Source organism: Pongo abelii, chromosome 8 (genome assembly GCF_028885655.2).
Source record: "Pongo abelii isolate AG06213 chromosome 8, NHGRI_mPonAbe1-v2.0_pri, whole genome shotgun sequence".
In the NCBI taxonomy this organism is placed as follows: Eukaryota; Metazoa; Chordata; class Mammalia; order Primates; family Hominidae; genus Pongo; species Pongo abelii.
The window spans coordinates 133,051,588-133,078,485 of record NC_071993.2 but is presented as its reverse complement, the minus strand read 5'-3'; the positions used below and the strand labels follow the sequence as shown (position 1 = coordinate 133,078,485).

The 26,898-nt window shown below is 43.6% G+C and overlaps 1 protein-coding gene across 17 annotated transcripts in view; it reads right to left on the bottom strand.

The window, feature by feature from the left end:
• Positions 1-26,898, bottom strand: part of FANK1 (fibronectin type III and ankyrin repeat domains 1) — a 128,385-nt gene that overhangs the window by 18,619 nt on the left and 82,868 nt on the right. For 4 of the 17 annotated variants that reach the window (XM_063727813.1, XM_024253356.3, XM_002821262.5 and 1 more), the window contains 2 exons: positions 10,519-10,696; positions 2,188-2,312 (listed from right to left, as the gene is read on the bottom strand). In XM_063727813.1, the coding sequence (XP_063583883.1) occupies positions 2,188-2,312; positions 10,519-10,696 (303 nt within the window). Of the gene's footprint in view, positions 1-1,422; positions 1,441-2,187; positions 2,313-8,655; positions 8,761-10,518; positions 10,697-15,992; positions 16,075-22,517; positions 22,593-23,505; positions 23,629-25,766; positions 25,830-26,898 lie in introns of those variants that run through there. The other 13 variants (XM_054523034.2, XM_054523042.2, XM_063727812.1 and 10 more) reach the window with 7 other exon arrangements.

The window sequence follows — 26,898 nt, the reverse complement described above, 5'->3', positions numbered from 1 at the left end:
TTTACTCCTTCTTTGCCTTCCACCATGGTTGTGAGGCCTCCCCAGCCATGTGGAACTGTGAGTCCATTAAACCTTCCTTTATAGATTAATAAAGACATACCTGAGGCTTGGTAGAGTGTTCTCACGCTGCTGATAAACAGCTCTTCCTAAAATTGCTCCAAATGGTACTCCAACCCCATGTAAACTCAGGCTAGGAGGGCCAGAAGCCCCTGCCCTGGCTTTGATGTGCTATTAAGAGGATGCTAGAGGCCACCTGAAGCCCACCATGGAAGGCTGTAGAACCAACCATATTCACCCTCACCTGGAAGGTTCAGGTGGACTCTCACTGGCCAGTGGAAAACTAATACATCTCCCAACAAACATAAATGCAACCTGAGAAAATCAGTGTTTCTTTTCATATTCTTAATTCTGCCACTGGTCCTTAATTCATCACACCCATCCATCCATCCGTCTGTCCATCCATCAAGGATCTTCTTTTTTTTAGAGAAAGGGTCCTGCTCTGTTGCCCAGGCTGGAGAGTGCAGTGGTGCCACCACCATAGCTCACTGTAGCCTTGAACTCCTGGAATCAAGTGATATTCCTGCTCGGGCCACAGGCACACACACTGACTTATTTATTAAGAAACTCCCACAAGCTAAAGATGGCCAACCCATCGTCCACCCTTTTGGAGCCTGCAATGTAGGTGAGAGACCAAAAGGTAGACAAATACTTAAGAGAAGATGCAAGAAGTATTCATAGAGGTGGGGGAATACTGCTCTGTACCTGGGGAGGAGGGAAAGCATGTGACAGAGAAGGGGAAAGCCACACGAGGAATCGCCCCTGCCATGCTTGCCCATGGAGCAGGCTCAGTGAGCACAGCAATGAAGTGAGTGCTCCAGGGAAGAGGGGCAGAGGTAGGCGAGTGTGCAGTGGCAGGAGGCCTGTGGGCGGTGGGGACGGCAAGAGGATGGGAGGGAGCAGAAAGGTAGCCTGGGACGGCGTCCTGGCTGGGGTTGCCCAGAGTTTCTGTTCATACACCTGGCTCCCTTTGCCACCTCTTCCTCCTGCCCCTTCTCCTGCAGTGCCCTCTGCCTTCCTTCAGCACGCAGAGCTCATGTTCTGCCATCTTTGCTTTCTCTTAAGAACCCCAGAGGTAAGTATCTTCCATATAACAGCAAATGTTCTCGACACTGCCGGATGAAGGAATGAGCCCTCTTTTTTTACCTGAATCCCCAGAGTTGACCATTTCACATCACAAGTCTCCTCTGAAATTGTGTTTTCACAGCTAAACTCCCAGTTTGCTAAACTCAGATCCTGTCCCCTCAAGCCAGGTCTGCAACTGAAGGTACCACAGCTCAAAAACTGAGTTAACTTTAGTCTACACAAAAATTATCATGAAGAAATGCCTAAAGGACACAGTTGAAAGCCATGGAAAGCACATACCTCCAAGCCAAATGCTACCTGGAATAAAACAGGAAAAACAGCTTTACTCACAAAAGGAAGGTTTCCTTTGGGCAACCGAAAAATTACTCGCCTGTGTTTTCAGTGGGTGGGCCGTGGAGAACACTTGTGACCATCCTAATTTTTACAACGCTCTTGCTCAGAGATGGCCCTGGACATAGATAGCATCTTTAAAATACCAATCTCAGAAACAACCTTAAAACTCAGCCGGCTGAAGGGCTCAGAGGTCTCCATGTGGGGGTCTCCCTCACAGGATTCTCCGTGCATGCAGCAGCACTGTTCATTCACCCTCACTCACTGTGACCCCAGGAATGGGGTTTGTGTGGCAAGTTAAGACGCACACCCTGGGGTTGTCTAAAATGGACAAGACGCTGAATGGAGCTGCTTGCCCGAGAACGCTCAGGCAGGCGGCCTGCTTGGCTGTGTGGGGACGCTTAGGCTTACCCAGCCCACACCCCGTGGCCCATTTCCTAAGAAAGGTGACTCCATCCTTTTGTGCTGAATGGCTACTAACAGGACAGTTCTGGCACAAAAATAGCTCTCCCAGTTTGTGAAAGCATAATTAGACTTCCCTGACATTACAAGTTATGGCAAGGCCCAACTAGTAAATATTATTGCAGTGTTTAAAAATGGTATCATTTCTGCTTCTGGTAAGGCCAAACAAGAGGCAGAATATTTTTATCTCTAAATTGCTTGTCATCTCCATTGATCTAGAGACAGGTAAGTGCGGAGGGTCTGAATACTCACTGGTCGTAGACACTGAGACGAGTGGACTGTACTCACACTCCCCAGAGGGGCTGGTGACCTTCAGGCGAAATCTGTACAGCGTCCTTGGTTCCAGACCTTCAACAACATGCTTCGTTGCGTATCCCCTAGACAGGAGGAGACAAACATGCTGACAACACCAGGTAGCTTAATCTGCACTCTCTGATAAGACAGGAAAAGAGCAGGTGGAAGTGATTTTCCTTCTATTTCCAGGACAGAGCTGATGGATGCTGCTTTGCTGAACTCCGAGAGAATGAAGGACAAGTCCCACATGGCGCCCCTGTCCCTATCCAGCAGGTGCACTCTGTCCCATAGGGCCTAGTCCAGGGCCTGACACACAGCCAGCATGCCATTTTGTACTTTGAAGAAATAATCATGTTAACCATGACATTTGTCCTCAAGTGACAAAGTTTTACATTTGAAAGATAAGACAGGCAGTCAAATCGTATATATGTAATTTTCAAGTGGGGCCCATCTAGTGATGGGGGCTGTGAGGCTAATACACAGCTGCATAACTATTGCAGGCAAAATACCACTGCAGGGAAAGGACCTGAAGAAGTCACATGCAAGACTGCTCGTAGCCCACGAGCAACTTCCAGTAGAGCTGGGAGCTCAGGCAGCACATAGAAGACAATGCTAACATCATGCCCCATGGTCAAGTTCACCATAGGAATGTTTGTGGGAAATGGATGCTGAGCACTTCTGGGATAGAAATCTGATTAGAGACTCGCGATGGAAATCCACACACCTCCAGAGGGAAGCAGTACTGAGTCTCATCATTTGCAGCCTGCAAAATGAGCACCAAGAAATGCAGTAAGGTAGTTTGCCTGCCTGCTCAGATGATGCTGGGACCTAGCTCAAGTGCTAAGATGAGACCCCACCTTCTGCTTGTGAGGCAGGTCCCAGGAGCCTGGCTCTGACTTGGCATGCATTCTACAATATCAGGTCTCCAAAAGTTGACAGAGCTGTATATATTTCCCAATATTACCCAAAACCTCTCTATTACCCATTTCTCTTTTCTGCCAACATTCTTTCTTCTTATCTGACTAAACTCCATGTATCCCTTTTCAAATCCTATCTCTAAATTTTTTCTTCTACTCAAAGGCTTGGTTTTTGAGAGGGGGTGTATGTGTGTGTGTCATTTCCAGCTCTTTCTTCTTTCCTGCTTCAACACTTAATCCAGTTCTTGTTCTCCTCCCTTGGACCATTCTCCATAGCTCCTTCAATGCCAAGGTTACCATTGTTTCCTCCAATTTTTTTTTTCCTGTCTCTAGTTTTTACTTTTATTCTCAATAGATCCTCCAAAGATACCAGAACCATTCTTTGAGATTCACAACTAATTTTTCCAGGATGTTTATGTGCAACTAAATATTTATACATCAATTCCACTCCATGCAACTCAACAAGTGTATCTAGTGCCCATTATTTGCAAAGTGCTGGGACAGGCTGGGATGTAGTCCTGAACCATCTCAGGGCCAAAATGAACCTGTCAACACTGAGTTGACTCCAACTTCCTACTAATGGGGTGGCAAGAAAAGGAGCAGTCAAGGACAGTGAAGAAGGGACAGCTGAGCAAGGGTGAAATGACAGTGCTGGAGTTAGCATTACTAATAAACACCTGAAAACCTGACTTCAGATCTGGACCAGGTGGGTGAGCTAACACCTCACCTAATCATCAAACAGCCTTGCCCACTCACTCCCAGCCCCCACTGGATTCTTTCCCCTGAAGGATGAGGCATGGCACTAAGTGTGTGGATAAAGAACAGACCCAACACTTGTCCTAGAGGGAGGAGTATTCCCAAAGGAGAAGCCAGAAGGTCTAAGTTCCTTCCGCCAAATTCATCCATCAAACAAATAATTCCCCCACTGAGGAACAGGCATGGGGCAGGAACAGGTACCTGAGGAACAGGTACAGGGCAGAGGGAGTGAGGTGCCAGGACAGTGTCCTCTGGCAGAGGTATCTCTGATGTCAAATGAGAAATGGCATAAAGGACTTCCACGACAGACAGGCAGACATCTCCCAGGCAGTCTGAGAAAGGGACTTCCCAGTAGGGTTGAAAGAACACACAACGCCTGGGAAAGTCATGGTCTAGGTGCTCTCACTGTGGCGAGAGTCAGGGTGCAGAAGAGTCTGGCACGTCCAGGAAAGAGGTGCCTCCGTGAAATCTGGAGATAACTCTAACATCATAATCCTAACTAACATCTAACAGAACCTTTTTTTGAAAACTGAAAAACATTTACAAAGACTTTCTTCACTTGATGTTTCTATCCTTTGTTAAAACATGAAATTTCAAGGTAAAATCAAATACTGAACGTTCATTGATCCTGTTTTTGCATCACAAAGTTACTTCAGACACCAAATCTAAATGACTTCTTGGGTGTAGCGCCAGCAGAGCCAAGAAAAAGACTAAGCACATTGAGGCACCTCTGACCACATACGTGTCTCTGCCTCCCTGCTCTGTGCTGGTGGATTCAGCCTCCTAACTGACATCATCTTTGCCAGAAACACATTTCTCTTCACCTAAAAGAAGCCAAATGAGCTGGGAGTCAAGCTGGCCTCCACAGTCTCTACCATCCCTGCAGGAACATGTTCCTCTCCCCACAGAGTTAGAGTCTAGTTCCTCTCCCCTTGAACAGGATGGGAAGTGGTGGAAAAGAATCTGTACAGCTCTGGGTCTGGGCCTTAAGATGCCCAGAAGTTTCTGCTTCTCCTCCCTTGGAAGCTGGCCACCATGTAATGAAGTTCAACTTCCCTGTTGGAGAAAGAGACCATCTAGTAAGACAGAGTCAGTGGAAGATCCAGACCACAAAGGAGATGAAAAAGCCCAGCCAGTCTCCTGCTGTCCTGGCCATCCCAGCTGATGCATCACACATGGGTGAAGCCATTTGGTTCTTCCAGCCCCAAGAGAGCTGCAACAGCCAAGACCACGTGGGGCAGAAACAAGCCATCAACACCCTAGCCAAATTACAGATCATGAGCAAACACATGACTGTTTCTGCTGTCAACCACTAAGTCTGGGGCTGGTTTGTCATGCAGCAGATAACTGAGATAGTATGTATCAACAAAAAAGAAACTGTAGGAAAGACAATGAAGAAATAATGCCAATGGCATTACAGAAACTTTTCAATCAAGAAACCGAGAAGTAGATAAGTGTTAAAAATTGATATAAATACATTTACCATAAAAGTGAAAGCTCTAAAACCAAGATAAATATTCAGAAAAACCGCCAGGGCTAAAAAGTAATAATTTTTTTTAAACTAAAATGTATCAGCCTGGCACAAAGTAGTCTTATGAGTAGGTAGATTTTGATGTTAAATGAAAATAGGTCCATGAATACTTAGATATTTGAGTCATAGAAACTGAGCCCTCAACAATATGTGGCATCTGAAAAGATCTTTAGAAGTTCAGTGAGAATATAATAGTCAAGCCTCACTGGAATTCAGTGCAAGGTGTCAAAGACTTAGCATAGTATTAGACCAAAATAAAACCAGAAGTGCTCCCAATAAAATTTAGTATTGCTAAATATCATAAGGTCACCCTGAAGCAAATAGCACCTCCATAACCCCTGGAAAGGGAAATAACGCAACTGTGTTAGAAACCAGATGTTACCAAGCACACTTGTGAAAGGCTGAAGATTCTTGCATCACTAGAGATGGCTCCAAAGAGGACAAAAGCCACAGCAGGGACCAGGACACAACTGCCCACCAGGGTACTCTACAGCAATTACAACACAGGCACAGGGAGGACTCATGAGAGCAGTTCATTGAACCCATGGAGAAGCACAACTTTACCTAGACATGACAGCCGAAAAAATAAATGAATCTTAGAGTGACTTCCACAGTAGAGGAAAGTCTACAAAAATTTAAAGCACAGCCTTGTTTTTGTTATCAGTCAATAAGCAAATGTTTGATACAAGAGCTGAGCAAATATGAAACATAAGAAGCTAAATATTGAAAAGCCTCAAGACTCAGTTACCAGACTTCCCTTTCTTCTCTAAACTCCCTCCCCCAGAATTCCAATCCAGCCTCATGCTGATGACTCTGGAGTCTAAACCCAGACACTTTCCCTGGCCCTTGACATCCCCAACAGCCTCCTTGACATCTCGGCTTGGATGTCAGACAGTTTCAAACTGAGCATCTACTCCACCTACAGTCTTCCCCATCTCTGTTATTACAGTTGCTCAGGCCAAACCCTGGGTACCTCCTGTGGAAGACTGGATTGTTGTTCAGAGACACGAGGTGCCCTCCCACAAGGATCCTACCTCCCCACCCTGTTGAACTCAGACAGGGCTGCACGTCTTACTTTGAGCAATGAAGTATACACAGAAGTGAAGTATGTCATTCTGGGCGGAAGCTTCAAGAAACAGCATGCCATGCTCTCCCCTCTGCTACAGTGACTGACAATGTTCATGCAGAGGCTGCCGCATTGGCCTGGGCTGCGGTAGGAGGACAATGCAGGATGGAGCCCTGGCCGACCCACGGCGGGTGTGGGGTGTGGGAGGGAATCACTGCTGCCATAAGCCACTGAGACTGTGACGCTGATGCTTCAGGCAGCATCACTGGGCCTATGCTGGCTGCCACATATCCCTTGACTATCCTCTCTCTCACATCCCATATCCAGTCCACCGCCAAGTTCTTAAATCCATCTTTAAAGCATATCCTGCATCCTCCCACCTTCCACACTGTTGTGTTGTCTCCCACCTAAACTGTTTCAAAAGCTTCCTCGTCAGTCCTCCCTGCTGCTTGCTGCCTGGCCTCCCTACAGCCTGTTCCCAACTCAGCAGCCAGAGGGATCCTCGTAAAACATAAGCCGGATCACGCCTCTTCTCAGCTTCACAATCTCCAGTGGCTTTCCCCCGCCTCTCTCAGAGTAAGCCAGAGTTCTCCCAATAACCCTCAAGGCCCAAGCAGTGACCTTCTCATGACCCAGCTGCCCTTGCCCCCAGTACTTTCCTCCTTGTTCCCTCTGCTCCTCAATGCTCCTGGGACCAGCCAGGTACATTTGTACCATGAGGCTTTCTCACCTGCCCTTTGCTATGTCTGGAAGGTTCTTCCCTCAGATAGGTGCAAGGCTCCAGGTATCCTTGCTTCAGATCTACTCAGAAGTTACCTTCTTGGTGAAGACTTCCCCACCTCTACCCCAGGCCCTCAATTTTTCCTATGCTGCTGCCCCTCAGTATGTATTGCCTGCTGACTACCTATTTTCACTTATGTATCTTATTTATTGTTTGCCTTCCTCATCATGAGGGAGGAATTTTTTCCCAGTGCCGTATCCCCAGCATCCGGAGCAGTGTCTGACACATGGCAGACACTCAATAATACACGCTGATGGAATAAATGGAATGCATGGCATGGGCAGCAATGATCACAGGAATTTAGGGCACAGACAATAGGGTAGTAAGGAGAGCTTCTCAGTGGAGGTAAAATCTGACCAGGGCAGAAGAAACAATAGGGTGAGAGGGGAAAATCTGCCCAAACAGGGAAAACAACTGAACACACATGCAGAAAACATCAAGGCATATTCAAAGGACAGTAGGAAATCTCACTGGAGGGTTTGTGCAGAGAAATAAGAGGCAACAAGAAAGGCAGATGTAGGGAAACTGTGAAAGACATTAAATGTTATGCTAAGGAATTTGGCCTTTATCCTTCAAGCAATGGAGACCCACCAAAGACAACGTGACAAAAGAAAGATTAAAATGGAAATTAGCCCAGCAAGATAGAATGATGAGGGAAAAAAAGGAATAAAGTCAACTCCTTCCATCAGAAAATACACTGGGCAGGTATAGGAGCTGAGGATCCACAGATGAGCTAGACAGAAATGGAGCTTACATCCTGCAGGGAAAACCCAGCTAACGAAGGAAAGCACAGAAGCAATTCTACAAATGGAGAACTCAGTAACTGACTGGCTATGAGAAGCCAGGGAGGAAAGCCCAAGTCAAAGACAATATCATTGATTCCAGATAGACTGATGACTGATGGGAACAGAAACTGACAAATCAGGAAGAAGTTCTTAAATCCACAATCCAAACATCAGGTATTCTAGATAATCACTTTTTACAAGAAAAGCATTTGCTAGTTTTAATGCTATGTAGTGAAAGAAATAAGGAAGCAGAAGAGGTCAAGATTAATGCAGCCTAATTCTGCCACCTAGCGTCAAGATTCGTGCTGTATAATTCTGCGAGAAATGCAGGCATTTCCCCACTGTCCTTAGAGCAGGGACCACAGATGTCACTGCCAGCCCCACAATGCCAGGCTGTCGTCAGAGTGCGAGTTCATTCTCCAGCCTGACAGCAACCAGGTCTCTGGGGAGAATGCAGACAACACAGACACACACCTCAGGCTGGAAGCCAGCACACGCAGCTGTGGTTTCTCTAGCTGAGGCTGCCTACCTGGCCACCCAGCAAAGGAACAGCTAAGGAAGAAAGAATGATGCAGGATGGCCCCACTCACCTGCCCAACACAGCTTGTGGTGCTAAAGTGATGGGGGAAAGAAACATGTCTTTTTCTTTCTCCAGAGAAATGCTTCTCATAATTCATGCTTTTAGATAGAAAAAGCATACCTTCAACAAGCAAAACGACATGATTAAAATAACATTTGAGTAGTCAGAATAAGAACTATTTTTACATTGTAACTACATTTCAGATTTTAAGGTACAGAGAAATTTCTCAAATATCAGATTTATTATCACTCAAGTAACAGTTGAAGTTGGAGCCTTCATATACAGATTATATACATATTTATAGATATTTTATACACACATACACACAAACATATCTATCTCCTCATGTCAGCACTTTTATCACAATGCAAACTTGAGAAAAGGCCAGGAAAGTGATGAACCTGTTCTGCATCTTGACTGCATCAATGCCAATATCCTGATTGTGACACTGCACCATTATTTTCAAAGATGTTACCATAGGGGAGAAATGGGAAAAGGTACAATCACTCTGTATTATTTCTTGCAACTGGATATTAATCTATAATTATTTCAAAATTAAAAGTTTCACTAAAAACCATATTTGTATCTCATTTTTGGTATTCCTGAATCACAAAATAGTCATTTTGCATTTTTCAAGTGGTAAATCTATCAAGGGGAAGAAATAAGTCAGAGATATAGGAAGACTAAGAAGAAAAACATAACTTTTTTTTTTTTGAGACAGGGTCTCACTCTGTCACCCAGGCTGCAGTGCAGTGGCACAATCGTGGCTCACTGCAGCCTCGACCTCCCAGGCTCAAGTGATTCTCCCACCTCAGCCTCCCAAGTAGTTGGGACTACAGGCATAAGCCACCACACCCGGCTAACTTTTGGATTTTTTGTAGAGATGGGATTTCGTTATGTTGCCTAGGCTGGTCTTGAACATCCAGGTTCAAGGGATTCGCCCACTTCAGCCTCCCACAGTGCTGAGACTATAGGCATGAGCCACCATGCCTGGCCAAAAATGACTTCTTGATTACTCCCTGGTGGTATCTGTTCATGCAAGAAGCATTTGGAAGGCCTGCTATATAGCAGCCAGCACTGTCAAGGAACTGGCTAGAGCATTAAGCAGGCAGGAGTCTTATTTGTCTCTCACTGAGTTTAATACTGGGTGGGGAGGCAGGAAAGGAACAAGTAAAAGAAGTAAACAAGTAAACAACAGGTAAACTAAGCAAACAAGTAAAATAAGCCCAACAGAGCTAAATGCTATGTGGGATACAAAACGAGGCTCTGAGCTACAGGAGGCCCGCGTGGAAGGATGGCTACTTCAGATGGCCTTCTTGGGGCAGGGGATGTTTCATCTGAGATTGGCACGGTGTGAAGGAACCAGCTGTATAGAAACAGAAGGAAATGTATTCAAGACAACAGCAACAAGCAAGATCCTGCGATGGGAACCAGCTTGGCCTGTCAAGGCTGAGAGGCAGCCAGCATGGTATAAGAGAGTTGACAAGGGGACAATGGTATGACATGAGATCAGAGAAGCTGGCCAGGGTAGACCATGCGGGCCCATTCCACATCAGTGAACACAATATCCTGATGAGAAGCTCACCTAATTGCATCAAGCTATTGAGTCTGTCTCTACATTCTGGATTTTAAATACATATCATTAAAATATTTCAGAAGTCAAAGAAGCTCTCAAAGGTACAGAGGTTTAATTTCAAAGTTACTGCTAATGCATATTTTCCAAAAATTGTAATTCATAAAACAGCATGAATACAAATGATGCTGACTCATTCTTTAATTTGAAACACACAGTGGCTTTTTAGAGACAACAGAAATCATTCCAGCTAATCAGGAAGTCAAGGCAAAGTGGCAAGCAATTCAACACTGCACCTACGTATAAATGATACCATAAGTGTGCATTTTGGGGTCTTCTTCTTCAATCGAGAACCTGAACCACTGCTCTTGAGGTCCTTGGCGTTTGGCTTTCTTTTCCAGATCCCAGTATAACTCAATGCTGTGATGAGTCACTTTGCCCACGACAGGTGGATGAGGCTTTGAGGGTGGCGTGATTTCTAAAAAAAGAATGATACCGAACTTCAGGACCCAGTTTCCATAAGGAAGAGAGACCAGTCAAGTGGATTACAGCTGCTTGGTGATCGAGCTATTTTTCTGAGCATAAGGCACACATATGAGCATACCTCCCTGTTGCTTAAAGAACCCCTGAAAAGCTAAAGAGATACAAAATTCAGCTGATGTGTGAGCTACCACCATCTTCAACAAGCATATATTGTACCATGCCCATCAATATCATACCACCCCCACTGACCCTTCCAAAGGGCTGCTTAATATATCAAACTAATAAGGTTGTACTTGACCTGCTGGAACTCAGTTTGCTTCTGTAATCCTTCGGTGACTAACAAAGCCAAGAGACAAATGCTCTATCTGATCCAAATATCTGGAACATAGATGACAAAGGGTTGACATCTATGCTGTATAAACAGCCCTCAGAAACTAACCAAGAATAAAGGCCCAAGGTTAGTAACAAACCTAGCAAGAGATGAGCAGCACACAAAAGAGCAAAAACAAATTGCCAAGGTAATATCTGGAAAGACACTCATATCATCCCCTAGTGCTCACAGAAATTGGTAACAATGGGGTATAACTTTATATCCACTCAGAAACTGAAAAAGAAATTTCATAACTATTGGAATTCACAAGATAGGGAGAGGATATTCTCATGTGCTGGTTGTAGGGAAATATGAATTTTCGCCTTTTTAGAGGGCAATATGGAAGCATCTATTAAAATTAAAAATACACATATCCCTGTCTCACCATCCCACCCCTGGAAACTTCTGCAGAAATCAGAGCATAAATACACACAAGAGTGAGTGGCCAAGATGGCTGACTAGAAGCAGCTGGTGTACCTGACTCTCACGGACAGGAACAGAAGGGGCAAGTGAATACAACACCTTCAACTGAAACAGCCAGGTACTTGCACTGGGACTAATCAAGGAAACAACTTGACCCACAGAGAACAAAGAAAAGCAAGACAGGACAATGGCCCACCGGGGGTCAACACGGAGCCAGGGGATCCTCCCCTGCCCAGAGAAGCAATGACCGAATGAGTGACCCAGAAACCATGCTTCTCCCACAGATCTTTGCAAACCTCAGGTCAGGAGCTCTCCATGTAAACCCCTCTCTACCAGTGCCTTCAGTCTTCAGTCTGACAGAGCTGTGTGGAGTCTTGGCAGAGCAGCGGCTCAGGCACACGTGGAGACCCTGGAGCCTTAGCTACTCAGGCTTTCCAGCAAAAGCAGCCGTAGCTCTGGCAAAGTGAGAGGTTAGACTCCTGTACATACCCTTAGGAAAGAGGATGAATCCAGGCAGCTAAGCAGCAACAGCCCCCACTTCCACTGCACCTCCCGAGATAAGACCCACTGGCTTGGAATTCCAGCCAGCTACCAGTAGCGGCATTGCACCTCCCTAAGAAGGAGCCCCCAGGGAGAGGGGCAGGCCACCAGCTTTGCTGTTTGGGCACCTTAGCCATTCTAGCTTTCAGGCTTTGGAGAGTCTGAGCCAACATAGGGCAGAAGGGATCCCCCAGTACAGCACAGCTGCTCTACCGAAATGTGGCCAGACAGCTGCTTTAAGCAGGTACCTATCTCCCGTTCCCTCACTGGGCAGCACCTTCCAACTGGGGCCTCCAGCCACCTCTGCCCGAGCTGTCCATCTGACAGATGGACATTGAATTTCCCCTGGGATGGCATTCTCAGAGGGAGAGGTGGGCCACCATCTTTGCTGTTCAGGTGCCTTAGCCGTTCCGGCCTTTGAGCCTCATAATATCCGAGGCGATCGGGGGCTGAAGCGGACCCCTAGCACAGCACAACTGCTCTCCCGAAACGTGGCCAGACTGCTTTTTTAAGTGGGTCCCAATCCCGTTCCTCCTCACTGGCCAGGACCTCCCAACCAGGGTCTCCAGCCACTTCCTACAGGTGCCTTTGGGCCGACACCAGGTCCATACCTCCCCGGGACGAAGCTCCCAGAGGGAGGGACAGGCTGCCATCTTTGCTGTTTCTCAGCCTTCACTGGTGACACCTCCAGGTTCTGGAAAATCTGAGGTGACTAGGGACTGGAGCAGGCCCCAAGCATACCACAGCAGCCCTATGGAAAAGTGGCCAGACTGTTACATGGGTGCCTGTTCCCATATCTCCTCACAGGACAGGTCCTCCAGGCCTGGGCCTCCAGCCACCCCCGCCAGAGCTATGGAGCCAGTACCAACTCAGCAACTCCCTGAACAGAGCCTCCAGGGGTAACTGAAAGCCTCTCTGCCACTACCTCAGCAGTGGAACTGCCCTTGCCACCCTCAAACTAACAAAGGAGCAAAGACTCTAAGAGTACCTTATCTACACCTCCAATAAGCTACAGTCGACTCAAGGAGAGGCAGCCAGTCTGTCTCCCACAGGTCCCACACCCCTTCTCCCCAGCATGGCTCATCACCAGACAGGGAACCCCTGGCTTGGGCACAGAGCACAAACCCTCCATCTTGGGCTGACTGCACCGAGTGATTGCTGACCCACATCTCTCTGAGGTGGAACCCCCAGGAGTCAAGCAAATGACCCTTGGCCACAACCCCTGCTAAGATCTCCTCCTCTGCTGCCTCTAAGCTGGGAAAGGAACATAAATACTGAGATCACCCCAGAGCTGCAGTGGGCATCCCAGGAGAGCCAAGGAGAGCCAGCACTCACTCAAGTGGGAGAGGAAGGCACAGTTTCAGAGCACTGAAAGGGAACATGGCGGAAACTGTGAGGAAACAGGGGAGCCACACAACCAAACAAGAGTCTAGCAACTGACCAGTACACCTAAGTGCCACCTACTGGATCACACCCCAAAGCTTCAACACCAAAAATACCTCATTAACATACCCTGCTCTGAAACCAGAGACAAGCTTCAAATACAGACCCCACACAAAGCATCAGCCCAGTGAAAACATCCAGAAAAGAAGTCTGTTGACCGTACTCAATCTACATTAAAGAAACACCCACACTCAGATGAGAAAGAACCAGCAAGAACTCTGATAACACTCAGATGGCCAGAGTATCCTATGTCCTCCAAATGGCCACATCAGTTCTGCAATAAGAGTTTGTAACCAAGCAGAACTGGCTGGGATATAGGAAGTAGAATTCAGAATATGGATAGGAACAAAGATCACTGATATTCAGGAGGATAGTGAAACCCAATCTAAGGAAAAGAAAAATCACAATAAAATGATACATAAGCTGAAGGATAGAACAGCCAGCATAAAAACGGACCTAACGGGTCTGACAGAGCTAAATAATACAATACAATAATTTTACGACCAGGCACAGTAGCTCACTCCCGTAATCCCAGCATTTTGGGAGACTGAGGCAGGTGGATTGCCTGAGGTCAGGAGTTTGAAGACAGCCTGGCCAACATGGTGAAACCCAATCTCTACTAAAAATACAAAAATTAGCCAGGCGTAGTGGCAGGCACCTGTAGTCCCAGCTACTCGGGAGACTGAGGTAGGAGAATCGCTTGAACCTGGGAGGCAGAGATTGCAGTGAGCAGAGATTGTGCCACTGCACTCCAGCCTGGGTGACAGAGCGAGATTCTGTCTCAAAAAAAAAAAAAAAAATTTACAATGCAATCACAAGTATTAACAGCTGAATAAAACCTAACTGAGGAAAGAATCTCAGAACTTGAAGACTGGTTCTCTGACATAGGACAGTCAGACAAAAATGAAAAAATAAATAAAAAGGAATGAATAAACCCTCCGAGAAGAATGGGATTATGTAAAGAGGCCAAATCTACAAATCACTGGCATCCCTGAAAGGGAGGGAGAGAAAGCAAACAACTTGGAAAATATATTCCTAGATATCATCCATGAAAACTTCCCTAACCTTACTAGAGGGACCTATGGTCAAATTCAGGAAATACAGGGAACTCCTGCAAGATTCTACACAAGAAGATCATCTCCAAGACACATAATTGTCAGGTTTTCCAAGGTTGAAATGAAAGAATGTTAAAGGCAGCTAGAGAGAAAGGGCAGGTCACCTACAAAGGGATCCCTTTAGGCTAACAGCAGACCTCTCAGCTGAAACCCTACAAGCCAGAAGAGATTAGAGGCTTATATTCAACATTCTTTAAAAAAAAAAAAAATCTTCAACCAATAATTTCATATCCTGCCAAACTAAGCTTCCTAAGTGAAGGAGAAACAAGATCCTTTTCAGGTAAGCAAATGTTGAGGAACTTCATTACCAGACCTGCCTTATAAGAGATCTTGGAAGGAACAGTAAATATAGAAAGGAAACACCACTTACCAGCTGATACAAAAATACACTTAAACACACAGACTAGTGTCACTGTAAAGCAACCACACAAACAAGCCAACATAATAACTAGCTAATGACAGGATCAGTGACAGCACCAGCTAATGACAGGATCAATGATACGATCAAACAGCACAATGGCAGGATCAAATCCACACATATCAATACTAACCTTGAATGCAAACAGGATAAATGCCCCACTTAAAAGGCACAGAATGGGAGAAAATATTTGCAAACTATGTATCTGACAAAGGTCTAATATCCAGCATCTATAAAGAACTTAAACACATTTACAAGAGAAAAATAAACCACCCCATTAAAAATTGAACAAAAGACATAAATAGACATTTCTCAAAAGAAGACATACGTGTGGCCAACAAGCATATGAAAAAAAGATCAATATCACTGATCATTAAAGAAATGCAAATCAAAACCGCAGAGATGCCATCTCACACCAGTCAGAATGACTATTATTAAAAAGCCAAAAAATAACAGATGCTGGCGAGGTCACAAAGGGAACCTTTATACACTGTTGGTGGGATAAATTTGTTCAACGATTGTGGAAAACAGTACGGCAATTCCACAAAGAGCTAAAACCAGAACTACCATTTGACTCAGCAATCCCATTACTGGGTATATACCCAGAGGAATATAAACCATTCTACCATAAACACACATGCATGTGAATGTTCATTGCAGGACTGTTCATAATAGCAAAGACATGGAATCAATCTAAATGCCCATCAATGACAGACTGGATAAAGAAAATGTGGTATATATACACCATGAAATATTATGCAGCCATAAAAAAGAAAGATCATGTCATGTGCAGGAACATGGGTGGAACTGGAGGCTATCATCTTTAGCAATCTAATGCAGGAACACAAAATCAAATTTATAAGAGGTCGCTAAATGAGAAGAACTTATGAACACAAAGAAGGAAACAACAGACACTGGGGTCTACTTGAAGGGGGAGGGTAGAGGAGCAGAAAAGGTAACTATTGGGTATTGAGCTTAATACCTGGGTGATGTAATACTATGTACAACGAACTCCTGTGACTCATGTTTATCTGTGTGACAAACCTTCAGACGTACCCTCAAACCTAAAATAAAAATTAAAAAAATAAAAATAGATACACACAGAGACACATAGGACATTACTATAGTTTTCAGCAGTTTACAGCAAAACAAAAAAAAGATGACCCATTTATAAGAGAATGGACAAATAAGTTATTCTATCTCCATAAAATGGAACATTATACACCCTTTGAAAAATGAATTTGTTCTACACTAGGTGCTTTGAAAGGACCTCCACTAAGTATTGTTGGGTGAGAAATCAAGGTGCAAAGAAAAACACAGAATAGGGGGAGGAGCCAAGATGGCCGAATAGGAACAGCTCCGGTCTACAGCTCCCAGTGCCAGCGACGCAGAAGACGGGTGATTTCTGCATTTCCATCTGAGGTACCGTGTTCATCTCACTAGGGAGTGCCAGACAGTGGGCGCAGGTCAGTGGGTGAGTGCACCGTGCGCCAGCCGAAGCAGGGGCAAGGCATTGCCTCACTCGGGAAGCGCAAGGGGTCAGGGAGTTCCCTTTCCAGGGGTGACAGACAGCACCTGGAAAGTCCGGCCACTCCCACCCGAATACTGTGTTTTTCCGACGGGCTTAGGAAACGGTGCCCCAGGAGAGTATAGCCCGCACCTGGCTCAGAGGGTCCTACGCCCACGGAGTCTGGCTGATTGCTAGCACAGCAGTCTGAGATCAAACAGCAAGTCGGCAGCGAGGCTGGGGGAGGGGCGCCCGCCATTGCCCAGGCTCGCTTAGGTAAACAAAGCAGCCTGGAAGCTTGAACTGGGTGGAGCCCACCACAGCTCAAGGAGGCCTGCCTGCCTCTGTAGGCTCCACCTCAGGGGGCAGGGCACAGACAAACAAAAAGACAGCAGTAACCTCTGCAGACTTAAATGTCCCTGTCTGACAGCTGTGAGGAGAGCAGTGGTTCTCCCAGCACGCAGCTGGAGATCTGAGAACGGGCTGACTGCCTCCTCAAGTGGGTCCCTGACCCCTGACCCCCGAGCAGCCTAACTGGGAGGCACCCCTCAGCAGGGGCAGACTGACACCTCACATGGCCGGCCAGGTACTCCAACAGACCTGCAGCTGAGGGTCCTGTCTGTTAGAAGGAAAACTAGCAGAAAGGACATCCACACCAAAAACCCATCTGTACATCACCATCATCAAAGACCGAAAGTAGATAAAACCACAAAGATGGGGAAAAAACAGAGCAGAAAAACTGGAAACTCTAAAATGCAGAGCACCTCTCCTCCTCCAAAGGAACGCAGTTCCTCACCAGCAACGGAACAAAGCTGGACGGAGAATGACTTTGACGAGCTGAGAGAAGAAGGCTTCAGACGATCAAATTACTCCGAGCTACGGGAGGATATTCAAACCAAAGGCAAAGAAGTTGAAAACTTTGAAAAAAATTTAGAATAATGTATAACTAGAATAACTAATACAGAGAAGTGCTTAAAGGAGCTGATGGAGCTGAAAACCAAGGCTCGAGAACTACGTGAAGAATGCAGAAGCCTCAGGAGCCGATGCGATCAAATGGAAGAAAGGGTATCAGCCCTGGAAGATGAAATGAATGAAATGAAGCGAGAAGGGAAGTTTAGAGAAAAAAGAATAAAAAGAAATGAGCAAAGCCTCCAAGAAATGTGGGACTATGTGAAAAGACCAAATCTACGTCTGATTGGTGTACCTGAAAGTGACGGGGAGAATGGAAACAAGTTGGAAAACACTCTGCAGGATATTATCCAGGAGAACTTCCCCAATCTAGCAAGACAGGCCAACATTCAGATTCAGGAAATACAGAGAACGCCACAGAGATACTCCTCGAGAAGAGTAACTCCAAGACACCTAATTGTCAGATTCACCAAAGTTGAAATGAAGGAAAAAATGTTAAGGGCAGCCAGAGAGAAAGGTCGGGTTACCATCAAAGGGAAGCCCATCAGACTAACAGCGGATCTCTCGGCAGAAACCCTACAAGCCAGAAGAGAGTGGGGGCCAATATTCAACATTCTTAAAGAAAAGAATTTTCAACCCAGAATTTCATATCCTGCCAAACTAAGCTTCATAAGTGAAGGAGAAATAAAATACTTTACAGACAAGCAAATGCTAAGAGATTTTGTCACCACCAGGCCTGCCCTAAAAGAGCTCCTGAAGGAAGCGCTAAACATGGAAAGGCACAACTGGTACCAGCCACTGCAAAATCATACCGAATTGTAAAGACCATCAAGACTAGGAAGGGACTGCATCAACTAACGAGCAAAATAACCAGCTAACATCATAATGACAGGATCAGATTCACACATAACAATATTAACTTTAAATGTAAATGGACTAAATGCTCCAATTAAAAGACACAGACTGGCAAATTGGATAAAGACTCAAGACCCATCAGTGTGCTGTATTCAGGAAACCCATCTCACGTGCAGAGACACACATAGGCTCAAAATAAAAGGATGGAGGAAGATCTACCAAGCAAATGGAAAACAAAAAAAGGCAGGGGTTGCAATCCTAGTCTCTGATAAAACAGACTTTAAACCAACAAAGATCAAAAGAGACAAAGAAGGCCATTACATAATGGTAAAGGGATTAATTCAACAAGAAGAGCTAACTATCCTAAATATATATGCACCCAATACAGGAGCACCCAGATTCATAAAGCAAGTCCTGAGTGCCCTACAAAGAGACTTAGACTCCCAAACATTAACAATGGGAGACTTTAACACCCCACTGTCAACATTAGACAGATCAACAAGACAGAAAATCAACAAGGATACCCAGGAATTGAACTCAGCTCTGCACCAAGCAGACCTAATAGACATCTACAGAACTCTCCACCCCAAATCAACAGAATATACATTTTTTTTCAGCACCACACCACACCTATTCCAAAATTGACCATATACTTGGAAGTAAAGCTCTCCTCAATAAATGTAAAAGAACAGAAATTATAACAAACTATCTCTCAGATCACAGTGCAATCAAGCTAGAACTCGGGATTAAGAATCTCACTCAAAACTGCTCAACTACATGAAAACTGAACAACCTGCTCCTGAATGACTACTGGGTACATAACGAAATGAAGGCAGAAATAAAGATGTTCTTTGAAACCAACGAGAACCAAGACACAACATACCAGAATCTCTGGGATGCATTCAAAGCAGTGTGTAGAGGGAAATTTATAGCACTAAATGCCCACAAGAGAAAGCAGGAAAGATCCAAAATTGACACCCTAACATCACAATTAAAAGAACTAGAAAAGCAAGAGCAAACACATTCAAAAGCTAGCAGAAGGCAAGAAATAACTAAAATCAGAGCAGAACTGAAGGAAATAGAGACACAAAAAACCCTTCAAAAAATAAATGAATTCAGGAGCTGGTTTTTTGAGAGGATCAACAAAATTGATAGACCACTAGCAAGATTAATAAAGAAAAAAAGAGAGAAGAATCAAATAGATGCAATAAAAAATGATAAAGGGGATATCACCACTGATCCCACAGAAATACAAACTACCATCAGAGAATATTACAAACACCTCTATGCAAATAAACTAGAAAATCTAGAAGAAATGGATAAATTCCTCAACACATACACCCTCCCAAGACTAAACCAGGAAGAAGTTGAATCTCTGAATAGACCAATAACAGGAGCTGAAATTGTGGCAATAATCAATAGCTTACCACCAAAAAAAGTCCAGGACCAGATGGGTTCACAGCCGAATTCTACCAGAGGTACAAGGAGGAGCTGGTACCATTCCTTCTGAAACTATTCCAATCAATAGAAAAAGAGGGAATCCTCCCTAACTCATTTTATGAGGCCAGCATCATCCTGATACCAAAGCCTGGCAGAGACACAACAAAAAAAGAGAATTTTAGACCAATATCCTTGATGAACACTGATGCAAAAATCCTCAATAAAATACTGGCAAACAGAATCCAGCAGCACATCAAAAAGCTTATCCACCATGATCAAGTGGGCTTCATCCCTGGGATGCAAGGCTGGTTCAATATACGCAAATCAATAAATGTAATCCAGCATATAAACAGAACCAAAGTCAAAAACCACATGATTATCTCAATAGATGCAGAAAAGGCCTTTGACAAAATTCAACAACCCTTCATGCTAAAAACTCTCAATAAATTAGGTATTGATGGGACGTATCTCAAAATAATAAGAGCTATTTATGACAAACCCACAGCCAATATCATACTGAATGGGCAAAAACTGGAAGCATTCCCTTTGAAAACCGGCACAAGACAGGGATGCCCTCTCTCACCACTTCTATTCAACATAGTGTTGGAAGTTCTGGCCAGGGCAATTAGGCAAGAGAAGGAAATCAAGGGTATTCAATTAGGAAAAGAGGAAGTCAAATTGTCCCTGTTTGCAGATGACATGATAGTATATCTAGAAAACCCCATTGTCTCAGCCCAAAATCTCCTTAAGCTGATAAGCAACTTCAGCAAAGTCTCAGGATACAAAATCAATGTACAAAAATCACAAGCATTCTTATACATCAATAACAGACAAACAGAGAGCCAAATCATGAGTGAACTCCCATTCACAATTGCTTCAAAGAGAATAAAATACCTAGGAATCCAACTTACAAGGGATGTGAAGGACCTCTTCAAGGAGAACTACAAACCACTGCTCAAGGAAATAAAAGAGGATACAAACAAATGGAAGAACATTCCATGCTCATGGGTAGGAAGAATCAATATCATGAAAATGGCCATCCTTCCCAAGGTAATTTACAGATTCAATGCCATCCCCATCAAGTTACCAATGACTTTCTTCACAGAATTGGAAAAAACTACTTTAAAGTTCATATGGAACCAAAAAAGAGCCCGCATCGCCAAGTCAATCCTAAGCCAAAAGAACAAAGCTGGAGGCATCACAGTACCTGACTTCAAACTATACTACAAGGCTACAGTAACCAAAACAGCATGGTACTGGTACCAAAACAGAGATATAGATCAATGGAACAGAACAGAGCCCTCAGAAATAATGCCACATATCTACAACTATCTGATCTTTGACAAACCTGACAAAAACAAGAAATGGGGAAAGGATTCCCTATTTAATAAATGGTGCTGGGAAAACTGGCTAGCCATATGTAGAAAGCTGAAACTGGATCCCTTCCTTACACCTTATACAAAAATCAATTCAAGATGGATTAAAGACTTAAATGTTAGACCTAAAACCATAAAAACCCTAGAAGAAAACCTAGGCAATACCATTCAGGACATAGGCATGGGCAAGGACTTCATGTCTAAAACTCCAAAAGCAATGGCAACAAAAGCCAAAATTGACAAATGGGATCTAATTAAACTAAAGAGCTTCTGCACAGCAAAGGAAACTACCATCAGAGTGAACAGGCAACCTACAAAATGGGAGAAAATTTTCGCAACCTACTCATCTGACAAAGGGCTAATATCCAGAATCTACAATGAACTCCAACAAATTTACAAGAAAAAAACAAACAACCCCATCAAAAAGTGGGCGAAGGACATGAACAGACACTTCTCAAAAGAAGACATTTATGCAGCCAAAAAACACATGAAAAAATGCTCACCATCACTGGCCATCAGAGAAATGCAAATCAAAACCACAATGAGATACCATCTCACACCAGTTAGAATGGCAATCATTAAAAAGTCAGGAAACAACAGGTGCTGGAGAGGATGTGGAGAAATAGGAACACTTTTACACTGTTGGTGGGACTGTAAACTAGTTCAACCCTTGTGGAAGTCAGTGTGGCGATTCCTCAGGGATCTAGAACTAGAAATTCCATTTGACCCAGCCATCTCATTACTGGGTATATACCCAAAGGACTATAAATCATGCTGCCATAAAGACACATGCACACGTATGTTTATTGCGGCATTATTCACAATAGCAAAGACTTGGAACCAACCCAAATGTCCAACAATGATAGACTGGATTAAGAAAATGTGGCACATATACACCATGGAATACTATGCAGCCATAAAAAATGATGAGTTCACGTCCTTTGTAGGGACATGGATGAAATTGGAAATCATCATTCTCAGTAAACTATCGCAAGAACAAAAAACCAAACACCGCATATTCTCACTCATAGGTGGGAATTGAACAATGAGAACACATGGACACAGGAAGGGGAACATCACACTTTGGGGACTGTTGTGGGGTGGGGGGAGGGGGGAGGGATAGCATTGGGAGATATACCTAATGCTAGATGACGAGTTGGTGGGTGCAGCGCACCAGCATGGCACATGTATACATATGTAACTTACCTGCACGTTGTGCACATGTACCATAGAGCCTAAAGTATAATAATAATTAAAAAAAAAAAAAAAAAAAGAAAAACACAGAATATCCCATTTTTGTCAAAAGTAACAAGGGGTATAGTAGAGTGTATACCAAGCTGTTTAGCATGCAATTGTTCTATGTTAGTTTTGGCTCCCCTGCTACACTTTAAGTTTCTTATGGGCTGGGTCCATGTCTTACACTTCCTTTGAAACTTCTCCCTGTAAACTCATCCTTCTTGAGCCTCAAATGTATCACAGATTTACCGCATTGCTCCTTTAAAAAAAAAAAAAAAAAAAAAGGATCTTGTATTTCCCTTGAGCCAATGTCCCAAGTAGCTGACCGGCCACCCTCTGAAGACCCAGGGGTCCTCCTGCAGTGCAGATCCACTGAGGAAGACAGGACTACCCTGGTCTTGCCCATCCCAGGCCAGTGAGGCACACAGCCAACAATTTCCCTTACACGAAGACCCCAGAGATATGCTAGGAGGCAGCCTGCAAGCTCATTTTCCCAACTTTATTTTCCAAATGTTTATAGAAAGCATGATGGAATTGGATAAACCTAGGTTTGAATATGTTCTCTGAAACTGAGTTAAAAATAACCACAAAGTGTTTTGTGATAAGTATCTAAATAAATGATGGCATGTTTCCTACAGTAAAATCCTATACAACAACTAAAAGAAATTAGCTGTATGAGTTTTGTATACACCTGCATCAACATAGATCAATTCAGAATGAATGGGTGGAAAACATGGGTTGCAAAAGGATACACTACATGATAATACACAAAAAACAGTACATGTTATTTATGAATGCACAGATATGTAATAAAAGTTAAAAAGCTGATGGGAAGAACATACACCACCTCAATAACATAACGGAAGGGATGGTGGCATGAGGGGCAGGAGGGGGGTCTTACCAGTGTATTTGTAAGGTTTTATTTTTTCATGAAAAGACTTTAGGACATATATGGCAAAATGTTAACATCTTAAACCAAATGGTACATAGGATACATTACCATTTGAAATAATTTTGATATGTTTAAAAATTACTTTTTGAAAAATAACCATAAAAATCAACAATATACATTACCCTTACGGGCCTCTTGGTTTTCTTAGAGAAACCAATTTTAGGGTTCTAGATACTGAGGGATACATGTGGAAGAAGGAACTACTGATCCAGACACTGACCTCTTACTGTGAGTCATCTCACTGAATCCCAGCAATTCTGGCTGGTGATGTCACAATGACTCACATCTTCACGTCCTTGTATCATGACATCAGTGTTGAACAAATGATTTTTTTCACAGCCCACTGAAACCAAACACCAGGAATGGTAGACTGTTATGGATTACCCCCAAAATAACCAGAAACCAACAAATATTTCAATTCCAAAGACATCCAGCCTAGAATCCTACTAGAGATCAGAACAGGCAAGAAATTCTAAATTAATGTCAAATTTCAAAACAGTTCACCATGAAGTTATATGAGGAGTAAAAAGATAACATTCCCAGAGACCCAAGAGTTTCTTATGGCTTGTTCTTTACTGATCACTGATGTAGGTATATAATGAGAGATCTCCATCAGTGAGCTTGGCACCAGCCACAGGTGGCCCACTGCCACCAGAGCTGGTCACAGGCCCACTTCCAGCTGCTACTCATGATGGATCCAAAACCCTCACTGCTAGCCATCACCCCCCTCCAGATCTGGTTCAGAGCCCGGAAAAGGTGGGTGTGGTGCTTGGAAAGTTGGTTCGTGTGTGTGTGTGTGTGTGTGTGTGTGTGTGTGTGTGTGTGTGTGTGTGTGTGTGTGTGTGTGTGTGTGTGTGTGTGTGTCGGGGGCAGGTAGTGATCCAAATGTAATGGCAGCATGGTCTCTCTCCAAGGAAGCCTTAGGTGTGAGTGAAGCCTCAGTGAACACACACACGTGTCAGCAATGGACCAGCTGCTGCCAAATCACACAACTACGCAACACGTTGCTCACACAGAAATGCCAATGGTTAGTGTACATGCCCCACTGATAATGTTCCTGCATCTTCTTTACTTTCATACAAAACTTATCGAGATGCAAATCTCCACTTAGGCAAGAGTTGTTTTTTGCAAAAAGCTATTATTGCCAGATAGGACCTGGATGGTCAGGTCATGAATGAATGACCTCATCAGGTAAGAGCTAGTTATTTTTAGGATGCCAAAAAATAGTGGATGGGACCCAATTTGTTTTGCTTTGTTTCTTAGCCAACCTAGAGTAATTTGACAGGTGTATCCTAATCCTTACAATATTATACCCATATACTTTCTATTTTCTCTTTGATAAAAATTCTGGTGTTTTTGTCATCATCTGCTAATATACATATTTTAGGATATTGGTTTTAGGATCCTAAAATATGTACATTTACAGGTCATCAGCAGAGTGCAAACATTACTATGACAATGGAGCAGAGGCCTGGGGTGGCACTGAGCCTTGGTAAGAGCCGAGAGAGATGGCAGGTTACAGGCCTAGTTACTGAGGAGAACTGCAATGCAGCAACACTTATATGACACTTAATTTGGGTCATGTACTAGTGTGGATGCTTTATTTATTCATTTAACTTTCACCACATTTAACTTCACCAACTCTATATGCTGTAAGGATTTTTATTATCTCCCTTATAAATAATCTGAGGCACAGAGAAGTTACGTAACTTGCCCAAGGTCACACAGAAATAACTGGTAGAACCAGGATTAAAATGAAGATAATCTGGCTCAGAAGTCCCTTACTTTTAACCTTGTACCATACTGCCTCTTAATAGTAGAGATATAAAATGTAGACCAGGGCGGCCGGGCGCAGTGGCTCACGCCTGTAATCCCAGCACTTTCGGAGGCCGAGGTGGGCGCATCACGAAGTCACGAGACCGAGACCATCCTGGCTAACATGGTGAAACCCCGTCTCTACTAAAAATACAAAAAAATTAGCCGGGCATGGTGGCGGGCACCTGTAGTCCCAGCTACTCGGGAGGCTGAGGCAGGAGAATGGTGTGAACCCAGGAGGCGGAGCTTGCAGTGAGCCGAGATCACACCACTGCACTCCAGCCTGGGCAACAGAGCAAGACTCTGTCTCAAAAAAATGTAGACCGGGGGCGAAAAATCTGCTGTTAGTTCATTCTCCAGATTTCCTTAAATTATTCATTTTAAATCAGATCTAGCTTGTGAACTGGCTTGAACCCCAAGGAAATTTTTAAATGATCAAGAAAACTTGGTCAGAAAAAGTGAGACAATGCAAACCAGGTAATTGTTTGAATAAAGTAGAGAGATGTTGCGTGCAAGCAAAAGAAGAGAAGGCAACTTATTATAGCACCGAGGTCAGGGAGGCTGCTGACCTTCAGGAGCCCAGTCCATGAAAGGAAAGACGGTATAGAAAGCCCACAGCAACCAGTAGTGGAAACAAAGAAGGCAGAGAGTTTGGCTGATGCTTACTTGCAGACACTATGGGCATGGGTAGGAAGTCAGTCCAATGCTGCATTAGGTTCAGCATGAAATCTGGAACAGGAAGAGTCACATCAACATGAGGGAAAGGCTATAGAATGTGGGGGAAACAATTAGCAAGATAGCTCATAGATAAATCTGAAAAGACTGTATATACTTAAGGCAGAAAGCACACATCACAGTGGAAAAGTACTCTGAATTTACTACTAATACATGAATAAGTCTCTCTATTTGTAAATGTTATCATCCCCAAGTTTTATAATACAGCTAAAGTTGCAAGGAGAGGTAAGTATATCTATGACTATAGTCCTGGCTCACTTGACACTAAGACTTAACCGTGCTGGATGTATAACAATTAACACATCTTTCCTAAGGTGACGAAAATCAACATTTTGAAAAATTCAGAAGCCGATCTTTTTTGCTATTTATTTAACCATGATGTTTATATCCCTATTTGTATTTATCTGTTATCAGTAGAAACACTCTTGAGAACTGTTTTTATAGACTCTCAAGTTTTATAAAACAGATACACCCACAGATACACATTCATAGACACAACTTACATGCTACTTTTTATACAAAAGTTTTAGAACTATTTTTTCTTGGTCATAAGTAAGTCTCAGATCTTTCAAAAGGTACTTTTTTTTTTTTTTTTTAAGTCTGATAACCAGCATCCAAATTTAACCAACTACATAATTTCATCACAAAGTCAGGCTTTAATTTTAACTTTTCTAAAGATTTCTAAAGATTTTGTTTTCTAAAAAATTTTCTAAAGATTTTGTTTTCTAAAAAAAGCAAAAAGAAAAAGGAGACCTTATGTTCAACTTTCAATCGTTCTTTCAAATAATTGGTAGGATCTTTTCATCATGACAAATATTTCTTATTTTAAAAGTTTCCCAAATAATGAAAAAGGAAGAAGAACAACAGTAAAACTATAAGAAGTAACTCAAAAGGATGATTATGAGAATTTATGGATGTGTTACGTGCCATAAAAGCTTTTTGTAAGAAAGTTCTTATGCAAATCAGACAAATAAAACAATTTTATGCCTCTGGTGCCATTTGTCAAGTAATAAATGGGAATATAGAATAATAAAGGGCTTCACACATTCGCCACTCAGTCCCT